General features: G+C 34.1%; 1 protein-coding gene across 2 annotated transcripts in view; it reads right to left on the minus strand.

Annotated features, from left to right (window-relative positions):
• The window catches only part of HELZ (helicase with zinc finger), a 196711-nt gene that overhangs the window by 138163 nt on the left and 36418 nt on the right, over window positions 1-22130 (minus strand). For both annotated transcript variants that reach the window (XM_044673963.1, XM_044673964.1), the window contains exons 5-8: window positions 11824-11875; window positions 10429-10504; window positions 1617-1815; window positions 855-962 (exon numbers count right to left, since the gene is read on the minus strand). In XM_044673963.1, coding sequence (XP_044529898.1) covers window positions 855-962; window positions 1617-1815; window positions 10429-10504; window positions 11824-11875 — 435 coding nt within the window. The remainder of the gene's footprint in view (window positions 1-854; window positions 963-1616; window positions 1816-10428; window positions 10505-11823; window positions 11876-22130) is intronic.

Raw genomic sequence — 22130 nt, forward strand, 5'->3', positions numbered from 1 at the left:
GAGACAGTGTAGTAAGAGAATATGATCCACTAAGTAATAACACAAATTTCAGCGTGAATGTTCAAAGAAACTTTTGCTTTTCCTCAATTTTAACCCTAAAAATTACCATTTAGGAAGGCAAGCACTGCAGCAAAATATCCCTCACATATCACATTATCATTATGGCATATCCTACTGACACCATGACATAGTTTCATCAACTACAAAAACAGGTGAAATTCTTTTCATGGCCACAAATTCAATTTCCAATGTAATAAGTCTAAGAAATGGCACCTTAAATAACATATTGAAAGAAATGTCCAATGAAAGATAGAGAAGAAGGAAGGGAGGGAGGGAGAGAAGGAGAGAGAGAAGTGTGTGTGTGTTTTAAAAATTTGTACCCTAGGGGCTTCATTTCCCAGAATTCTTTACTCTTCCCAGTCTTGTGCCCTGGCATTGGTTTGTTTATAAATTTGCTGAAACCCATGCAGTAGGGGCTTTTGGGAACTTTGCCTCGAGCGTGGTAGGCTGCTAGGTCTCTGGCTCTTTGCTCTGCTCACTCAGCTGAAGGAACCCCTTTTCTCTCTCACTCTGTTGTTATTAAATCCTCAGAATTTGAATATTTGGAGTATTGATTCATTTTTAGTCAGAAGGGAGGGAAGAAAGAAGGGAGGGAAAGAGGGAAGGAGGGAGTTTACTCAAAGCCTAATAAAAGAGCTTAACAAAGATTTAATGACCAAAATACAATTCATATTGGTTTTTTGAAAAAATATGAATAATACATAATATGTTCATGATCTTTATTTAAACAAAAATCTAAATGCCCAACATACTTCTTTAACAATGTTAATTTAAATCAATACCAGAAACCATACCTTACAAGTGAGAGCAAATGTCCATGTTTGATGCGACTTTTTGGTGTTAACAGTAAGAGATAGTTCTGGATTATGTTCCACCCACACACCTTCTACACATTCACTAAGCTGGAATTTAAAAGAAAGTAACTGTAACATATCTACTATCAAAAATAATCAGGTGTAGTGAATCTGTTTCAACATTCAAACTGTTTCATTTGTGTAAGAATTGCTTACTAAAGAAACTTCTTTTATAGGAATGGAATCCAATAAAGCAAAGTACATGAAAAGATTAACAAAAAATTGGCAATTATATATGCCCTAATAGAATACATGAAAAATGTTTTAATTACTGTCAACCCCCAAATGGCTGAACTAAGGCTATAGCATGAACAACCAACATCTATTTTATTTTAGATTTATTTAGGGTATAAAAATATTTTGCTGTTAACAATATAAACTGTTTTTAAGTTCATAAAATGTTTCATATATGTTAATCTCATATGATCCACAAAATAGCTTCAATGAGGTAATTAATATAAACATTATTATCTTCATTTCACAGAGAAAAAAACTGACAGTGACACTATTTATGCATAAGTCTATGTCAGAGACAGAATTTGAACTCGGGTCTTCTGATTTGAAACACAGTGCTCTTTGCACTTTGCCAGGATACTTTATTCAGAAGTCAATTTACATTTTTACCCCAAAAATGAGACAAAAGAATAACATAAAAGTCAAGGTTCCAACAAATGAAAAATATGAATATTTTATTTTCCTCACCACTTTCTCAGGAGATAGTGAATTCATCCATTTCTCTATCAAGGTTTCCATGTAACTTCCAGAAAACTGTTTGCTTTCTTTCTGCTGTTTCAATTTTATCAGTCTTGACGCATATCTTTTCTGCCATTCAGTTAGCTCTTCCTGGGAATGGGCTGATGTACACTGGGCACCATACCTACATATTCCTTGCTCTAGAAATCTAAGAAAAAAGAAAAGATAATTGCATCATATCCTTAATCTTTCTAAAGACACACCAAAGTTCATTATGTGCTCTCTATTTACCACCTAGAACAACTTGTGTTTTCCAGTAGATTAACTTGCAGTGAGTTGGTTAAAAAAGAATATCTCAGCAGCAAAAGTTACTGTAGTTGCAAATAAAAACCTGCCTCCCACACCTCCACCTTTAATGATCTCATTCTCTATTTTTTGGCAAAAAAGGGAAGGAGTAAAGCAGTAACCAGTAGGTCCTAAATCATAACAAACTGAGGATCTCTAAAAATTCCACCTACAAACATTCATCCTATGTGACACATTACTATTATTTCTGTTAAGACAAGTTTTTTTTTTGTTATTGAAGCAACACTGACATCAAGTGGTTCAACTATTCAAACACATGTATATGCTACTCAAAATATAATCTAATGGAAATTACCTTGAAATGACAAACATTTCCTTATCAATAAGTTGTTAAATTATTCATTTAATGCTTCTGATTTTCATATAAATGAAAGTTTTCAATATAAACTAGATTTTGACTAAATAATAAGCTATGAACTAAATATTTTCACTATAAGTAGCAACTTTCCCTATGTTACCATTAACCAACACTTTATTTCAAATTATTGCTATGATTTTGGGGACAATTAAAAATAAATATGACTTAAAAACCATTTTACAACATCAAATATGAGGCACTCTACAGGTTTTCATCTCAGTTTTCTTTTTTAAAAATATATATAATTAATGACTTCTCATTGATAGTAACCTCAAAAAGCCAATTTCTGTTATGAAGGGTCCTATTTAAAAAATGGATATGAAAAATATCCCAAAAGACCAAAATAGCAAGAGTAAGGAATAGGTCAGTTTTGCAAACCATACGAAAAAATAATGAATGACAGGACACTTATGGGGGGAAAATTCTTAATGCTTAATTGTGGTATTATGAAGAAGTCATTTCACAAACAATTAAATAAAGGGTAGAAAATTAAAATATGGATGATACAACAAATTACAGTATTAGTCACTATATTTAAAAAGGTAATTATCAAAAATTTAAGTTCATAATACACTATTTGCACTTAAGCTCATGATATTGTATGTTCTAAAATTTATTCATGTTAAAATCAATACATTTAGGATAAGCAAGCAAGCAAGAAAAAATATTTGAATCAAATATCTCTCATAAAGGTCTGGTATCCAAGAGATATAGATAACAGGAATCTATAAAAGATAAAGAGTGATTCCACTAAGAACTAAGTAATGAAAAGATAATATTTCTCAAAAAGAGTTTTTATACTATTAATAGAACTAGAAACAACCATATAAAAGACTGCTCCAAATCATTAATGATAAGAGAAATTCTAATCAAAATAACCATAAAATAACCTTACACCCAGTATATTCATAAAAATGACCAAAAATTAGAAATAGGTCATTTTTAGAGGCAATGTAGAAAGACAAGAGATACTGTAACACATTGTTTGTAGAGTTGTGAATTAGTATAACTATTATCAAAAGCAATCTGGGAGAAAGCAAATAAAGTAGCTAAAATGTCAATATCCTTTGTGTCAGAAATGTCAAAGATAAACGTACATAGCAAGAAAATCAATAACAAAAAAGAAAGGTTTATACACCAAAAAAAAAGGCTTATACAGGAAAATAATTACAGCAACATTCTTTTTGTGATAGTAAAGAAATGGAAATAGTTCCCCTTCTGAATAAAGAACAGCTAAACAAATTGTGGCACATAAACTTAATGGAATATTATCTCTCAGTAAGAAACTAGAAAGAAACATGATGAATACAGAGAATTGACTTACATGAATTGTGAACTAAGCAGAGCCAAGAAAACAATATATAATTACATCAACATAAATTTTGGGGAAAGAAATTACCCACCACAAAAAAGAAGGTGAATGCTGTGAAACAAGATTAGCCCCCAAGAAAATACAAATTCTTGGAGCCACAGGTGAGAGCTGCATGCCAGATGAACATCAAAAGTGAATGAGTAGCCCTGAAAAGGGCTCAAAGGAAGCCTTCACAGCAAAGATGCTAGTTCTCATTGAACATCCATAAACCCCAAGAGAGTATAGTACTACATGAATAATGTATAAAGTACTTTATTGTTACTGTATTAATGTTGGTAATGTCTTACCTGTGTTTGATTTATAAATTATGAAGATTTCTTTTTTAACATGTATTGAATTATTTCTACATTTGGGTTTAGAATTAGAAGTTCAAATCAAAGCCTCTATACCCATTCCAATATACATCACACAAAGAACTTCTACCATTGAGGAATAGATATAAAAGTGAGATTACGGAAAAGATTTTGAGGACTGTAAATAAAATCAGCTTATAGTAGATATACCCACACATAAGCGCAAACAAGTCATTCAACCTCCCATTGGGAATCACTTAAGGAGTCAACTTTGACTAAGAAAAAGTGGATTTATCTCCTAGATAGTTGGAAAGCATTACCTGTACATGACTACTTTAGTCTCCTGGAACATGAAAAGGAGCTGAAAATTTTGACAGATCACCTCCTCGTTGACTATTCACCAATTAGATATGTCTTGGAATGTACAAGAGCTAAATAATGCACTACCACAATTGCCTATTTACAGATCTGTGTGAGGGGACTTGGGGATCTTTGAGCAACAGAAGAAATCACTGACCAATTCGTTTATTGGTTAATGCTAGCCTAATCAATAAACCATTTTTTTTACCCAGAAGTCAATTTCTCAGAATTTTAAACTGTTACAATTAAACTTTATTTTATAAATATATCTATGTATATACACATATGTATATACACATAAGGAAATCAAATTATATATGAAGTCAGCAAGTATCCAATTATATCTCTTATTTTAGTCATCCACAGTAGGCATCTTCTGCAAATACAGGAAGCCCTTCTATATAAGAAAACAGCTTCTTCCATAACTTTTTGCATAAAGGGTAGGGGGGAAGGGAGAAGAATAGAAAGCTATGGATTTAAAACATTGCATATAATCTCTAATCTTTTCAATATATATGTATATATATATATATGTGTCATATTTGTGGGGTTTTTTTCTACCTCTTTCTTGTTAGAAGGGATGGCTCTTTGGAAGGGTTAGGGTGAGGAATACAGGAGGAAATCTAGGCAGTGTGAAAACTAAACATATCAATAAACATCTATCCTAAAAATAATTTATTCATGTTATGTACTTATTAGTTATGTTCCCTGTTTATTAACTTGGTATACAAGAGTAGACATTGAGAAAAATGAATATAATACATACTTCTCTTCTTTTAGTTGAAAAGTAAAAGACAATGAGAATAGACTAGAATATATATTGTTGAAATTTGATTACTGTGCTTCATTAGTTTTGCTGAATTTCATTTTTCTTATTTTTTCTCAAAGTTTGTTGTAAGGTGTACCTTGCTGGGCAAGGGAAGGGTATATACATCTGCATAGACACACAGAAATAAATGTGATGTGAAATCAAAAGGCACATATACAAAAGGTAACATTTTGAAGGCAGCTGGGTAGCTCAGTGGATTGAGAGCCAGGCCTAGAGACGGGAGGTCCTAGGTTCAAATATGGCCTCAGACACTTCCCAGCTCTGTGACCCTGGGCAAGTCACTTGACGCCCATTGCCTATCCTTACCACTTTTCTTCCTAGGAGCCAATACACAGTATTGACTCCAAGACGGAAGGTAAGGGTTTAAAAAAAAATAACATCTTTATAAATGAAATTTTATTTATTTGCTCTCTCTCTCTTTTTTTTTTAAGCCCTTACCTTCCGTCTTGGAGTCAATACTGTGTATTGATTCCAAGGCAGAAGAGTGCTAAGGGCTAGGCAATGGGGGTCAAGTGACTTGCCCAGGGTCACAGAGCTGGGAAGTGTCTGAGATCAGATTTGAACCTAGGACCTCCCATCTCTAGGCCTGGCTCTCAATCCACTGAGCTACCCAGATGCCCCCAACATTTTTAAAAACAAGAGTAATTGGGGCAGCTGGGTGGCTCTGTGAATTGAGAGCTAGGCCTAGAGATGGGAGGTCCTGGATTCAAATATGGCCATAGACACTTCCTAGCTGTGTGACCCTGGGCAAGTCACAACGCCCATTACATAGCCCTCACCATTCTTCTACCTTAGAACCAGTATACAGTATTGATCCTAAGATGGAAGGTAAGGTTTTTTGTTTTGTTTTTTTAAAAAAACAAGAGTAATTAAAAAGGAACGAGCATGGTATGCAAGTAAGTCATTTATTTTCTTTTAACTATTTTACTTTCAATAATTTTCCTTAGCAATCAAAAACTGTCATTTTCTATACTGTTATCTTGGCAAAATATAGTATTTCTTTTTTATTATTAGCACAGTATACTACATGTATTATGTTTCCCAAGAAAAGGTGCAAATAGTGATGAGTAGTCTCATTTCTACAATAGAAATGAAATGAGAAATATACTATAATGGATTAAGGATTAGATTTCAATTGAGGAACACTGGAGATTAAATCCTTCTTCTGACAAACATATAGGCAATGTCCTTCTCAGAACCTGGAGCATAAATTACATGAATTACAAAAAATTATAGGTAAGCTGACCATGAGAATCAGTACAGGGTGCTTCTATAATGGAAAGATTTTACACGAATGAAATCACAAGTTCAGACCAAAAAATGATTCTGAAATCATGACAACTTTTTTAAATTATAGAATTTGGAGCTACAAAAGATTCTTTCATTTAATTCTTCACACATAATGGGGAAAGAGACTTCAAAAAATAAAAATTCTTGCTTTATGTGTAGAATTTGTCCTTATGAAAAAATTTTAAAATTAGAATTAAAACTATATATTTAAGTTGGCTAATAATTTTTAAAAATCAATGCATCTTCTCTCCTTTCTTTGCAGACTTACAAGAACTATGGGTATGGAATACTGAATGTACTTCTCAGACATAGTAGATATCTTAATTCATTTTATTAACCTTATTTCCTCCAGGCTCAAGAAGAAAGAAGTAATATAATTGGAAATGATGGTAAAATACAAAATAAAAGATTTTAAAAGTGAACTAAAGTCATTGAATATTGTTACACAATTATTAAGTTACTATAGCTTTTAATTCATACACAAATAACTCACATAAACTATATTAAAACCAAGCACTTGGAAAAAAACTGAAAACTAGAGGAGGTAGGGAGAAAAAGTGTTCAAATTGGGGAAAGACCAAACAAATAATGTTATTTAAATGAAACGGAATACTACTGTGCTGTAAAAAATGACAGAAACCTGAGAAGACTTGTATAAACTGATGCAGAATGAAATGAGCAGGACATCAATTTATACATGAATAGTACAGATCCCATCAGATTACTTAGTTGATGCAACCTGTCCAAGAGAAGGCACTTACTCCCAGGAGAACTGTACCATATAAGTACACAAGGGCATTTTGTAACTAGTTCTGCTTGGTTAAACACATAAGTAGAATGAGTCTTTTTAAACTAGATACAACAGGGGAATTGCTGGCCTTTTCAAAAATGTCCACCACCTCAGCTAGCTACTTCACTTTGGTTCTCCCTTCTGAGGTCATATGGTCCTCAAGAAAAGAGGCCTTGGTCCTGAGCCTTTTTTTCCTACTTTTCCCTTCTTGGTGAAAGGAGTAGAGCCTCATAATCTAGTGTATTCGAAAGTTCATTATGATGGTGCTGCAGCATCCCAGCAGGCCAGACTGATGACAGATAATACCTCAAGGATAAAGCAGCAATCTTTAGAAGTGACCTTTTGAACCCATGCTTATAGCAAAAATAAAGATTCATCGAGCAATAAAGTCACCAATACCCACAAACTGGGTAGATCGATGCTATGTAGGATCTGCACTACACTTTGAGCATACTACCTAAAAACTATGTTGGTATAAGGAAAAGTATGCCAACAAGGTACTGAGGTAAATATTGGCATGTCTGTTCTGGTTGTATTTTTGAAGTAATTATCACTTTGTACAAATTACCCAGTTATTCAGGTTAAATGGAACTGGAGTGCTAGGTGACTGGCCCTCAAACAACGAGTGGAGTATTAAGGTCAGTGGAGATTTAAGCCAATGGCAGAAGTAAAAAGGAGTCCTTCCCCTTCAACCTCAAAGGTATCCTGGAAACCTGAGGCCGACATAACAAGTATGGTTCTGGGAGAGAGGGGCAGGGCATATATATGTTACATACAATAAAAGCAATGGTATAAAAGACAATAAGTTCCAAGGACTGCCAAAAACTCTGATCAGTACAATGATCAAGCATGACTCCAGAGTGACAATTGTAAAAGTGAAATTTGGAAAATGTATCAAACTACATTTCCCATGATCCAACGTGGTCCAACTGGTTTCCGTTTCCAGGTTTTTGGGCGTGGGGAGGCCTACGTCTTGACACAGAGAGGAGTTTATAATCTCCTGGGTTAGGAGGGAGGCTCTCTCTCTCTTGGCCAGCAGACTCGAGACAGGAAACAGGAGACAGTAATGGCGAGGGTGGCAGTTTTGAATGCTTACAAGCGCGTGATCTAATAACTTTATCTATCAGCATGGCTTTAATTAAATTACTAATTTATATATTTATACCAGCCTTTATCATTTTTCATATTTATAATTTGGCGACCACGAAGGGGTGAATGTTATCTACCTCCTAACAAATAGGTACACACTCACTACGTAGAAGTAGACATGCATTGTTTTCTTGACTGAATTTTTTTTTTCCTTAAAACCCTTACCTTCTGTCTTTATTGACTCCAAGGCAGAAGAGTGGTAAGGGTAGGCAATGGGGGTCAAGTGACTTTCCCAGGGTCACACAGCTGGGAAGTGTCTGAGGTCAGATTTGAACCTAGGACCTCCCATCTCTAGGCCTGGCTCTCAATCCACTGAGCTACCCAGCTGCCCCCAACTGAATATTTATTAACAAGGATTTTGTTTTTGGAGGGGGAGGGAAGAAGAGGTAAGAGAAATGATTATTGATTGAAAAATTAATCTTAAAAAAGGTCACAAAAAACCTACATGACTATAGTAAATTAATTTTTCAAAAAATTATACAAAAAGAATTATTGTTCTGTGAATTTCATACTTTATTACCTATTTCAGAATTCATAAATATATCAAAATGTTGTAATCTAAAATTAGAGACTAGCATTTAAGATGTCTTAGACATTTTGGCTATAAGATCATTGTAAAAACATGAAACTTCCAAAAGAAAACAATATATGGCTACAATAAATATTATGTAAGCCTTGACTATAACAAAATTTGGCATTGACTTTACTGAATGTCGACGACCTTGGTATTCTCTTATTTCAAATCTGTAATGATACAATTCTCCTTTTTATTCAAATGTTATTCGTGGCTTCTTCTCTAGAAGATTTATTTAGAACTTTCTTGAAAATAGTATTACTAATTTACATTTTTTTTTAAATCAGACCTGTAATTTTAATGGCATAGGGCAATGGTCCACCAACACTCTCTATCCTCCTCCCTCCCAACAATAATTAAGATTTCAACCTTTCCCATGTGAGCCAGATATATGCTCCCAAAGTTATAACCACTATCCAAGCATCAACTGTAGGAGTTATATAAGAACTACTAAGAAAATGTGCACCACTCCCACTCACCCAGTAGAGTAAACATCTACCCGACAGATCAGCTGATGGCAGCAGGCACCTTAGAGATCTCAGCCTCTAAGACAATGTGACCAGTAAGAGCCAGACTCTTCACCCCAACTTCATTTTGGGTAAGATGGCTATGGATGAGTTGTGATCTACATCTTATTATATTATTTATCCTCCCACCCTTACTAAACATTTTCCTATTTCTATCAAGGGCAACAATACCATTCCAGTCACTCAAGTTCAAAATCTTATCATCCTCAACTTCTCAATCTCACTCATCCCAAATATCCATCAGTTGCCAAATGTTTTACCTCCATAATATCTCTTGCGTCTTTCCTATTTCTCGTTATTTGTAACACCACCATCAAAGCCCCTCATCACCTCATCGGGATTATTGCAATATTCTCCTAATTGGTCTTCCTGTTTCAAGTGTCTACCTACTCCAAACAGTTGCCAAAATGGTTCTGCTAAAGGTGCAGGTCTTATTATGTGATTCTCCACTACTCAATAAATTCCACTGGCTCCATAATGACTCTAGGATCAAATATTATTTTACCTCTACCTCATCTTTATTTAAATCTGTATTTTTATATAAAATTTCTAAAAAGAATTAGCATAATACTATTTGTATACAATTAACAAATAAGTAAATATAGACATATTGGAAGAGAAAGTTCAAAATTCTTTTTAATGACACAGGGTCATGGTCAAAAAAATTTGGATATAAAACTTGACCAAAGCAGATCAGCAACTTCTGCCATTGGCTTAAATCTCCACTGACCTTAATACTCCACTCGTTGTTTGAGGGCCAGTCACCTAGCACTCCAGATCTGGCACTGAGAAGCCAAGTGATTTGCATACAATTTAAGAGTCACATAATTTATATGGACTTTCAAAAAAAAAAAGGGGAAAGATCTAAACATGAGATTGATTTTTTTTTTAATAAAAGTAATTGTCATTTTACCTTTTACACAAAGTATACTCCTCACTGCTGGTGATTCCTCTAGGTGGAGGGCGGAAATGCCAGCCATTCGGAGAACCTGGAGAATAATCAGGATATGTATTTTTTATTATGTGCTTGCTAATGGTTTCAACATTTTAATTTTTTTAAAAAAATGATTATTTCTTCTAAGATCACTATTCTAGATGAAACGAAAATATGATATGAAATAACTCTCCTCCCTGAAAACATATTTAAGGTTAACAGAGTTAAGCCATTCAATATAAAGTAACTTGGAGTAGCATTGGAGTGGCTACAATAGAAATCGAATCATTTTATTAGCTTTCTGTCCTACAAACTAACTGATTTATATATCTAATTCAAAGCCTCATCTTAGATATTATATCCTTTAGTTATCATGAAAGAAAAATGTTAGGATACCTGAGATAAATTAAGTATTCAATACTTTTTTTTACAGAAAGTTCTTTCTGAAAGGGAAAAGTTTCACATACAAAGAGATAAGTAATCTCAATACTGGAAGTTGATGTTACCTAGGATTACCTAGGATTTATTTATGTGTTACACATATATTTATATGTTATATAAAAGTTCCAAATCTAGGCCAACCGAAATGGAATGTAAATGCAAAGATTAAAGAAAATGGTGCCAAGAAAAAGAACAAGCAGTCAAAATGTCTCAAATGTCTAATAGCTTTTTGGTTGTTCTTTCTTCATTTTGGCCCCAATAACTTTTCTGGGCTCTGATTTACTCTTTTAGAAAATGGAGATAAATAATACTTATAATACCTACCTCATTGAGTTGCTGTGAGCAAAGCACTTTGTAAAATACTGTATCAATATATAAGCAGTTATTATATAAAGAAGAACTTCTTGAAAATAATAGATTAGGCTAGAGAGAAAATTGGAAAATTAAACTTTAAGATGTATGTGGTTTAAATTTAGCTCTAAAACTTAGGACACAGATATATGGAATTTAGATGACCTCAAGTTCTTTTCTACCTCTTTTATTCCATAAAAAACCTTTGGAAATTTTCCTATTGCCCATATTAATTGAATAAAATTTATTCAATATTTTCTGTAGTGATAGTTATAGTTGGCCTTTGAGTCAGAAGAAATGGATTCAATTCCTACTTCTGACAAATATTGGCTATGTAACCAGAGGCAAATCATTTAACATCCCAATGCTCCAGGCAACTCTCTTAATTCTTAAGTTAGAGACAAACTGCATTGATGGAAGGAGTTTCTACATTATAAATTATGTACTCCAATGGTCTGAACCGAAAAAAATTTCTAATATATTCTCTACTGATATAAAATATCTAAATAAATTTCTCTGTCATAATGAAGACCCTCCCCAAAAAAGCCTAGATTAGCAGAAATTTATTTTACTTGCCCTTACCTTCTTCCAAGTCTTCCATGAGATATTCAGATGGGACTTTACTAGTTGCTGTCTGTAATTTTTTAAACAAAAAGTATTTTGAAAACCAATACAATTTTAAAATTTGGAAATTACATTTTTAATGCAACATCAAGTCTATGGAAAGGGGGGAGGGTTATTAACATGAAAACTATAATTATAATAAAAGAGGTTTCACAATAGAAATTTAAAACATTCATCTGGAACTACAATATTTTTCTCTATAATGCACTAAATTATGCAGGGAAAGAAATTTGCTACAATACATTTTCATTTCATTAGGAAGCTTTCATTAAGAAGAAAAAAATGAAAACAAGCAATTTTTGCTTTAAAAATGGCCATTATAACAGAAGTAGTATCTTGTAGGAAAAACTGCCCCTTATTACCCAATTCTGATCTAGTATAGAGAAATAACAAAGTTCTACATCCACATCCCTGCCAGAGAAGACATTACAAATCATGAAAGGGAGAAGATCTCAAGCTGAAATTCAGAATACATTTTCCAATGGAAAAAATGTTATAAATATTAGTTATATTGAATGAAATGATGATAATAATATATGTAAATATATTTATGATGCTTTCAGGGTTTTTTTAGTTCATATTTCAGGCATATTATTAAACCTAATAATTTAAAGCACTAGGTTAGGAAAATGTATTTTAAGTTCTGAACTGACTTACAAATGAACTTTGGAAATATGCAAAAATTCTCAAGCTACCATTAACAGAAAATCTAAACTTACAAATAACTTAAGAGTATTCACATTACAAATGATGCTATGTGTTCCAAAAAGATTTACTTGCAATGTCTCTTAAAATAGAAAGCTGTCCAAATCCTGCCTCAGACACTTCCCAGCTGTGTGACCCTGGGCAAGTCACTTGACCCCCATTGCCCATCCTTACCAATATTCCACCTATGAGACAATACACCAAAGTACAAGGGTTTAAAAAAAAAAAAAAGAAAGAAAGAAAAGAAGAAAATAGAAAGCTGTCATAATCTATTAAACATATGATTAAATTGCCTTAAACTTCAAAGAAATAAATCAGTACCAGTAAGTGAGGCATAAACGTATATTCATGGCACTCTTTTGTGCATAAATTTACTTTATATATGTATGTCATTGAATTCTTTAGCTCTTTCTTTAAAAATCTTTAGCCAATGAAATAGTCTGTCATATGTGAATGAGAATAAATTAGCTTTCATCAAAAATATAAAGCATATTTTCTTTAGTAGACCTGTGTCTTTATCACTTTAGTGAACAACTAGAGAAGAATATTTCTCCCAATTTAGATCAGCAACTTATTTACAACTGATAGTTTAAGATATTTTTGTGGAGAATTGAGAGGATAAATGACTTGCCCAGAATCACATAGATGGCACATATTAGAGGCAGGATTGAATCTAGATCTTTCTAATCTCAAGACTAGCTCTCCTTCCATCATACCATGCAAGTATAATTATTTTTAAAAAAGAAATATGCATGATAAATATGTTAAAGCACATTAACTATTCTTGATAAATGACCAGAAAATTTGTAGATTACATTCATGTTGATACTTTTGTGCTCAGCATACTGACTTAAGTGATGGAATATGTTTCCACATTAGGAGAGCCTATTAAAGTGATTATGATAACCTGTTTATGCTTACTCTTTTATTATCAAAGTGTAGGGATCTAAGATATTTTAAACACCGTTTTTTAAATTATAAGAGGCCCACAAATTAAGTTAACAGCTACAGATATTAGATAGACAATGATTTTAAGTTCCATAATATTTCTCAAAAGGCAGTAAAATATAAAAATTCCAATAAACACTAAAAACAAGTATATAAATATATATAAATATATTCAAAAATATAACAATAAAGAACTAGAAAAATGATTGTAACTATCACAAAACAGTTTCTAATAAAAGGTCTTTATCTTTATCCCCATTTTCATCTGTATTTTCTAATCTCTGTAAATGAAGTAGCCCTTATGAGTGCCATGAATCCTTGCTTCCATTCCATCTCATCTTCACCAAGATGTCTGCTTCAAGCATCCTCTTCACTATCTAATCTTCAATGACTATTTTCTGTTTCCTTCTCTCCAGTCAATAAGCATATTCAAGTCTCCTCTAGCCTTTAAAAACTTTCACTACATCCTATCATCCCCTCAAACTATCACTCCACATCTCTCCTCCATTTCTCAGTCAAAACTTAGAAAAAGCTGTTTTTATTCATTGCCTCCAATTCTTATATAACTCATACCCTTTGCAGCCTAACACTCAATTGAAATTGCTCTCTTCAAAATTAATTTAATTGCTAAATTTGCTAGCCTCAGTCCTCTTAATTCTTAACCAATTTGCTACACATGTCATTGCTGAACAGCCTATCCTATAAACTCTCTACTCACTGGATTTTCATTCAGTTAAAAAGATTATTACATGTCATATACTAAAAAAGGCAAAAGCAGCTCTGGCCTTAAAGAACACATACTCTGACAAAAGACAGAGTATGTCAATAAATAAGTATATGCAAGATAAGCACAGAATAGATGGAAAATGATCTCTGGGGGTAGGTAGAGAGATGAGGGAGGAAACTGTGAAAAATCTTCTATAAAGTGAAATCTGAGTTGAATGATGAAAGAAGCCAGAGAATCTAAAAGGTAAAGGAGAAAAAGTAAACTTTTCCAAGGATGAGAGACATCCAATTTAAATATATAGATAAAGAGAGTCAAGTGAGAACAAGAAGTAGAACAGGGCAGCTGAATCATAGTACATGGAGAGTAGTAAGCATAATTAGCTTCAAAGGGGAAGAATGGGACTAAGTTATGAAGAGTTGTAAATAAAACAGAATTTTATATTTAATACTGAAGGTAACAGGGAGATACTGAAGTTTATTGAATACAGATTGGATGACATGGGCAGATCTATGTTTTAGAAAAATCACTTTGGCAAGTGAGGGGAGGATGAAATGGAGTGGGTGGAGACAAGGAGCCAGATCAATTAAAAAATTTTTTTTTAAAAATCAGTAGTCTAGGAAAATTGCAATGAGGACATGAACTAGGGTGGTAGACTGAACAGAATGGAATATATACAAAACATTTGAGGACAAAAATGACAAGATTAGACAAATATAATAGCTTAGAGGAGAAAAAAAGACCAAGGATGATATTAACTGGATAAGGCAAAGTGACTACAAAGTAACACCATTGATAACAAATAAAGGAATTTAGAAAGCGGGGTAGGTTGGAAGAGGTAGATGGGGAGAAAGATAATGCTCTGTTTTTGGACAAGATGAATTTGAAACACTTGGAAGACAAAGGCAGCTAGGTAGCACAAGCCTAGAGTCAGAACAACCTGGAATGAAAACTGAGTTCAAACACTTCATAGCTGTGTGAACCTGGACAAATCACTTAACTCTGATTAACTAGCTTTTAGCACTCTTAAAAGGAATACTCAGATAGAAGGTAGAGGGAGAGAGGATAGAAAGTGAAGAGGGGAGGGAAGGAGAACAAAGGAAGGGAGGGAGGGAGGAAGGAAAGGAGGAGAGAAGGACAGACAGACAGATAAGAATTTGAACTGTTAATCCAGTTCATCCAGTAAGGCATGTTCAGTTAGAGATTTCCAAAAGGCAGGACTGTGGCTCAGGCAAAAAAGAAATGAGGGCTAGTTATAAAAGGTCTGGGAATCATATGCATGGAGATGATAACTGATGGGAGATAATGTTGTGAGATAACAAAGAATAGACAAAAGAAGAGGACCTTTCAGGAAAGAGCGCTGGAGGACTCTCATGGTTAGGGAGCATGACATGGAATAACTAGCAAAAGAAACTTAAAATATCAATCAATAACAGATTCCAGAAGACTGAGATAACTGAATATCTAAGAGAATATGTTCTGAATTCCCCATAAATGCTAAATAAGGAAGAAACTATCTTGAAATTATTCTTGTTATATTTAATCTGTACATACTTTTTAGATGTACATACTATCTCAGCTGATAGAATGTAACCTCCTTCAAAGCAGGGATTGTTTCATATTTTTATTTGTATCCTAAAAGCCCAACAAACTACTTGATACATAAATGGAAATTAATAAATGTTAATTCATCCACTCATACAGGGCAACACAATCCTATCTTTGAATAACAAACTGTTATAATTTTCTAAGTGTAAAGTATAATAAAGCAGGTTGCCTTTTTATTACCTTCCTTTAATGAATGCTTTGGTTTTTTTTAATATTCACCAAATGTCCTTTGGTTATTTTAATATATTACATGCCTGATTTACAAAAATCATATTCTTATTAGAGAAAACAAGTCATTAAAAGTAGGTGTGAACAAATGATTAGCAAACTAAAGTGTTCTGCAAAATTGCTGTCAAAAAAAAAGGAAGCAGATCAGTTGGAGTCTTCCTGGTTAAGATGGTGGCAGAGTAAAAAGCAGCTGCTTAAACTCTCCTAACAGAAACATATAGGACTCCTCAAGAAGACAAAAAAACAAATCCAGAAGAGCGAAGGGACCCCAAAACAGGGCTCAGCATTGGAGGTACATGGAAACAGGGCATTTCCATGCTATAAAGGGGTGAAACAGCTCTCACTAAAACCCAAGCTGAGCAACCCCCTCACCCACCCCACTCCACCTACAGTGCCAAAGCCATCACACAAGAGTTAGAGCAAGTTTGGGGAACTCATTCAAGTCTTTGGCAGCTACCTAGGGTCACCACGGCCTGCTCCTGAGAGCAGCAAGACTTAAGACTCCAAGAGGTTAAAGAACCCGAACACAGACCCTGAGCTCAGACACGAGTGCGGGCGCGGGCACAAGCCCAGACACGAATCCTGAGTGCAGGCGAGGACTCGGATTTTGAGTACAGGCGAGGACCTTGAGTGGGGACCCAGTGCAGAGGGGTGCACAACTGTGGAAGCAGCACTTTGAGACTGTTAAAGGAGCCTCAGGCAGAGGATCAAGCAAGGGGACCACCAGGAGGCTTTACCCTGAGAACAACTAGACCTGAGACCTCAGGAGCCTAAAGAGCACAGACAGACCCTAAGTGTGAGGATAAACCTGAGAGGGCACTAGGCTAACAATGGCAAGCCAGAGACAAGAACCCAAAAAGGGAAAGATCATCAAGAAGAAATCTGTAACACTTGACAACTTTTACACAGATAAAATCCAGACACCAGAGCAAACAGCAGAGGACAACAAACAAGTAATCACATCCAAACCTTCCCAAAATAATGAAAACTGGACATAAGCTATTGAAGAGTTCAAATCTGAGGTGATGAAAAAGATGGAAGAGATCTGGCAAGAAAATAACAGTTTAAAAGGCAGAATTTTGCAATTGGAAAGTGAAGCTCAGAATCAAATGAACTGAGAAGCAAATTGAACACCAGAAATGGCCAGATTGAAAGGGAAAACTAGTCCCTAAAGGCTAGAATTGAGCAATTAGAAGCTAATGATCTCTCAAGACAATAAGAACAAATAAAATAAAGTCAAAAGACTGATAAAATAGAAAGAAACATGAAATATCTCAATGAGAAAGTGACAGACCAAGAAAACAGGTCTAGAAGAGACAATCTGAGAATCACTGGTCTTCCTGAAAAACCATAAATTAATAGAAATTTGGACTCCATACTAAAAGAAATTATTCAGCAAAATTGCCCTGAAGTTCTACAACAAGAGGGCAATATAGATATTGAAAGGATTCATAGATCACCCTCTACACTAGACCCAGAAAAGACAACACCCGGGAATATAATAGCCAAATTCAAGAGCTTCCAACTAAAAGAAAAATTATTACAAGGAGCCAGAAAGAGACAATTCAGATATCAAGGAGCACCAATCAGGATCACACAGGATCTGGCAGCCTCCACACTAAAAGACCGCAAGGCTTGGAATATGATATTCAGAAAGGCAAGAGAACTGGGTTTACAACCAAGGATCACGTACCCATCAAAACTGACTATATACTTCCAGGGGAAAGTTTGGGCATTCAACAAGATAGAAGATTTCCAAGTATTTGCACAGAAAGGACCAGGACTGAAGAGAAAATTCAATATCCAAACAAAAAAATCAAGAGAAACATGAGAAGGTAAATAATGAACAAACGGGAAGGAAAGAAAACTCATATTTTTTAAATTTGCCTCTTTAAGGGCTTCAATATGATCTAATTATTGGTATTCCTATGTGGAGAAATGTTATGTATAATTCTCTGCAAGGAACTCTAGTCACTATTATAGTATTCACTATCATAGTAAGTAGAAGAATTATTCATAGGGAGAGGTTGGAATACTAAATGGTCTAAGATGATATGGGAGTGGGAAAGAGGGAGGTGAATAGTAGAGGACACCGAGAGAAACTGAAATGAATAAGAAAAATAAGATTCTATTACACAAAAAGGGGGCATGGGAAGGGGAAGGGATGAATACTATTATAAGAAAGAGAGGAAGAGAGCATTAAGAGGTAATAGTTAAGCCTTACTCTCAGTGTAATTAACCCTGAGAGGGAAGAGTAGCTTTATCCATTGGGATATAAACCTCTATCCAACCCTACTAAGAAAGTAAGAAGGGAAAAACCAAGCTGAGCAAGGGAGTGGGGAGGTCATAAAGGAAGGGGAGAAGAAGGGGGAGGGATTCATTAGGCCTTAAAAATAAAGGGAGGGGAATAATAAGGGAGAGTGTAGAAAGGGAAGTAAATCAAGGGAGGGGACAAGGGTTACTGGCATAAACCAAACCACTGGTTTAAAAGGAAATAGTGTAAGAAGAAGGGGTAGAACTAGAGGAGGATACCAAAATGTCGGCAAATACTCAACTGATGATTATAACTCTGAATGTGAATGGGATGAACTTGCCCATAAAAAGGAAGCAAATAGCAGAGTGGATCAGAAACCAAAATCCTACCATATGTTGTCTACAAGAAACACATATAAGGTGGGTAGACATACAAAGGTTTAAGGTAAAGGGCTTGAGCAAAATCCTTTGGGCATCAAATGAGAAAAAGAAGGCAGGAGTGGCAATTATGATTTCTGGCAAAGCCAAAGTAAAAATAGATATGATTAAAAAAGACAGAGAGGGTCATTACATCGTGATAAAAGGCAGTATAGACAATGTGGAAATAACATTGCTCAACATGTATGCACCAAATAGCATAGCAACCAGATTCATAAAGGAGAAACTGGCAGATCTCAAGAAGGAAATAGATAGTAAAACAATACTAGTGGGAGACCTAAATATCCCTCTTTCAGATCTCAATAAATCAAACAAGAACTAAATAAGAAAGAGGTAAGAGAGATGAATAAAGTCATAAAAAAATTAGATTTAATAGATATGTGGAGAAAAATAAATAGGAACAAAAAGGAATACATTTTCTTTTCAGCTACACATGGTACATTCATAAAGATTACCATGTAATAGGGCATAGAAACATTACAAACAAATACAAAAGAGCAGAAATAATAAATGTAACCTTCTGAGATCATAATGCAATAAAAATAATAATTAGTAAGGGCACCTGGACAGGCAAATCAAAAACTAATTGGAAATTAAATAATATGATTCTCCAAAACCAATTTGTCAAAGAAGGAATCATAGAAACAATCAATAATTTCACTGAAGAAAATGACAATGATGAGACATCCTACCAAACTCTGTGGGATGCGGCCAAGGCAGTACTAAGGGGGAAATTTATATCCTTGAGTGCATATATTAACAAATTAGGGAGGGCAGAGATTAATGAATTGGGCATGCAACTCAAAAAATTAGAAAGCGAGCAAATTAAAAATCCCCAGATGGAAACTAAATTAGAAATACTAAAAATCAAGGGAGAAATTAATAAAATCGAAAGTAAAAGAACTATTGAATTAATAAATAAGACTAGAAGCTGGTACTTTGAAAAAAACAGATAAAATAGACAAAGTACTAGTCAATCTAATTAAAAAAAGGAAAGAAGAAAACCAAATTGACAGTGTCAAAGATGAAAAGGGAAACCTCACCTCTAATGAAGAGTAAATTAAGGCAATCATTAAAAACTATTTTGCCCAATTATATAGCAATAAATATAACAATTTAGGAGATATGGATGAATATTTACAAAAATATAAACTGCCTAGATTAACAGCAGAAGAAATAATCCCATATCAGAAAAAGAATTTGAACAAGCCATCAAAGAACTCCCTAAGAAAAAATCACCAGGGCCTGATGGATTCACAAATGAATTCTATAAGACATTCAAAGAGCAACTAATCCCAATACTATACAAATTATTTGATATAATAAGCAAAGAAGGAGTCCTACCAAATTCCTTTTATGACACAAATATGGTACTGATTCCAAAGCCAGGGAGATCAAAAACAGAGAAAGAAAACTACAGACCAATCTCCCTAATGAACATAGATGCAAAAATTTTAAATAGAATATTAGCAAAGAGACTCCAGCAAGTGATCAAGAGTACCATCCACCAAGATCAGGTGGGATTTATACCAGGAATGCAAGGATGGTTCAACATTAGGAAAACCATCCACATAATTGACCATATCAACAATCTAACAAACAAAAATCACATGATCATCTCAATAGATGCTGAAAAAGCCTTTGACAAAATACAGCACCCATTCCTATTGAAAACACTGGAAAGTATAGGAATAGAAGGACCTTTCCTAAAAATAACAGTATATACCTAAAACCATCAACAAGCATCATATGCAATGGGGACAAATTAGAAGCCTTTCCAATAAGATCAGGAGTGAAACAAGGATGTCCATTATCTCCTCTATTATTTAACATTGTACTAGAAACACTAGCAGTAGCAATTAGAGAAGAAAAAGAAATTAAAGGTATCAAAATAGGCAATGAGGAGACTAAGCTATCACTTTTTGCAGATGATATGATGGTTTACTTAAAAAATCCTAGAGAATCAACTAAGAAGCTGGTAGAAATAACAACTTTAGCAAAGTTGCAGGATACAAAATAAATGCACATAAATCATCAGCATTTCTATATATTTCTAACACATCACAACAGCAAGAGGTAGAAGAGAAACACCATTTAAAATCACCCTAGACAATATAATATACTTAGGAATATATCTACCAAAAAAAACACAGGAATTATACGAAAACAACTGCAAAACACTTTCCAAACAAATAAAACTAGATCTAAACAACTGGAAAAATATTGATTGCTCAGGGGTAGGACGAGCTAACATAATAAAAATGACCATTCTACCCAAATTAATTTACCTATTTTGTGCCATACCTATCAAACTACCAAAAAACTTTTTTACTGAATTAGAAAAAACTATAACAAAGTTCATCTGGAATAACAAAAGATCAAGAATATCAAGGGAAATAATGAAAAAAAAATGTGAAGGAAGGGGGCCTAGCAGTACCAGATATTAAACTGTACTATAAAGCAGCAGTCATCAAAATGGTATGGTACTGGCTAAGAGACAGAAGGGAGGATCAGTGGAATAGACTTGGGGTAAGTGACATCAGCAAGACAGTGTATGATAAACCCAAAGAGCCCAACTTTCAGGACAAAAATCCACTATTTGACAAAAACTGCTGGGAAATTTGGAAAACAATATGGGAGAGAATAGGTTTCGATCAACATCTCACACCCTACACCAAGATAAATTCAGAATGGGTGAATGACTTGAATAAAAAGAGGGAAACTATAAATAAGCTAAGTGAACATAGAATAGTTTACTTGACAGATCTCTGGGAAAGGAAAAATTTTAAAACCAAGCAAGAGTTAGAGAAAATTACAAAATGTAAAATAAATTATTTTGATTATATAAAACTAAAAAGCTTTTGTACAAACAAAAACAATGCAGCCAAAATCAGAAGGGAAACAACAAATTGGGAAAAAATCTTTATAACAAAAATCTCTGACAGGGGTCTAATTACTCAAATATACAAGGAGTTAAAGCAATTGTATAAAAAAATCAAGCCATTCCCAAATTGATAAATGGGCAAGAGACATGAATAGGCAATTTTCAGATAAAGAAATCAAAAATATCAATAAGCACATGAGAAAATGTTCTAAATTTCTAATAATTAGAGAAATGCAAATCAAAACAACTCTGAGGTATCACCTCACACCTAGCAGATTGGCTAAAATGAAAAGGGAGAGTAATGAATGCTGGAGGGGATGTGGCAAAACTGGGACATTAATGCATTGCTGGTGGAGTTGTGAACTGATCCAACTATTCTGGCTGGCAATTTGGAACTATGCTCAAAGGGCTATAAAAGAATGCCTGCCCTTTGATCCAGCCATACCATTGTTGGGTTTGTACCCCAAAGAGATCACA

This window comes from Gracilinanus agilis, chromosome 4, assembly GCF_016433145.1.
Source record: "Gracilinanus agilis isolate LMUSP501 chromosome 4, AgileGrace, whole genome shotgun sequence".
NCBI classification, from domain to species: domain Eukaryota; kingdom Metazoa; phylum Chordata; class Mammalia; order Didelphimorphia; family Didelphidae; genus Gracilinanus; species Gracilinanus agilis.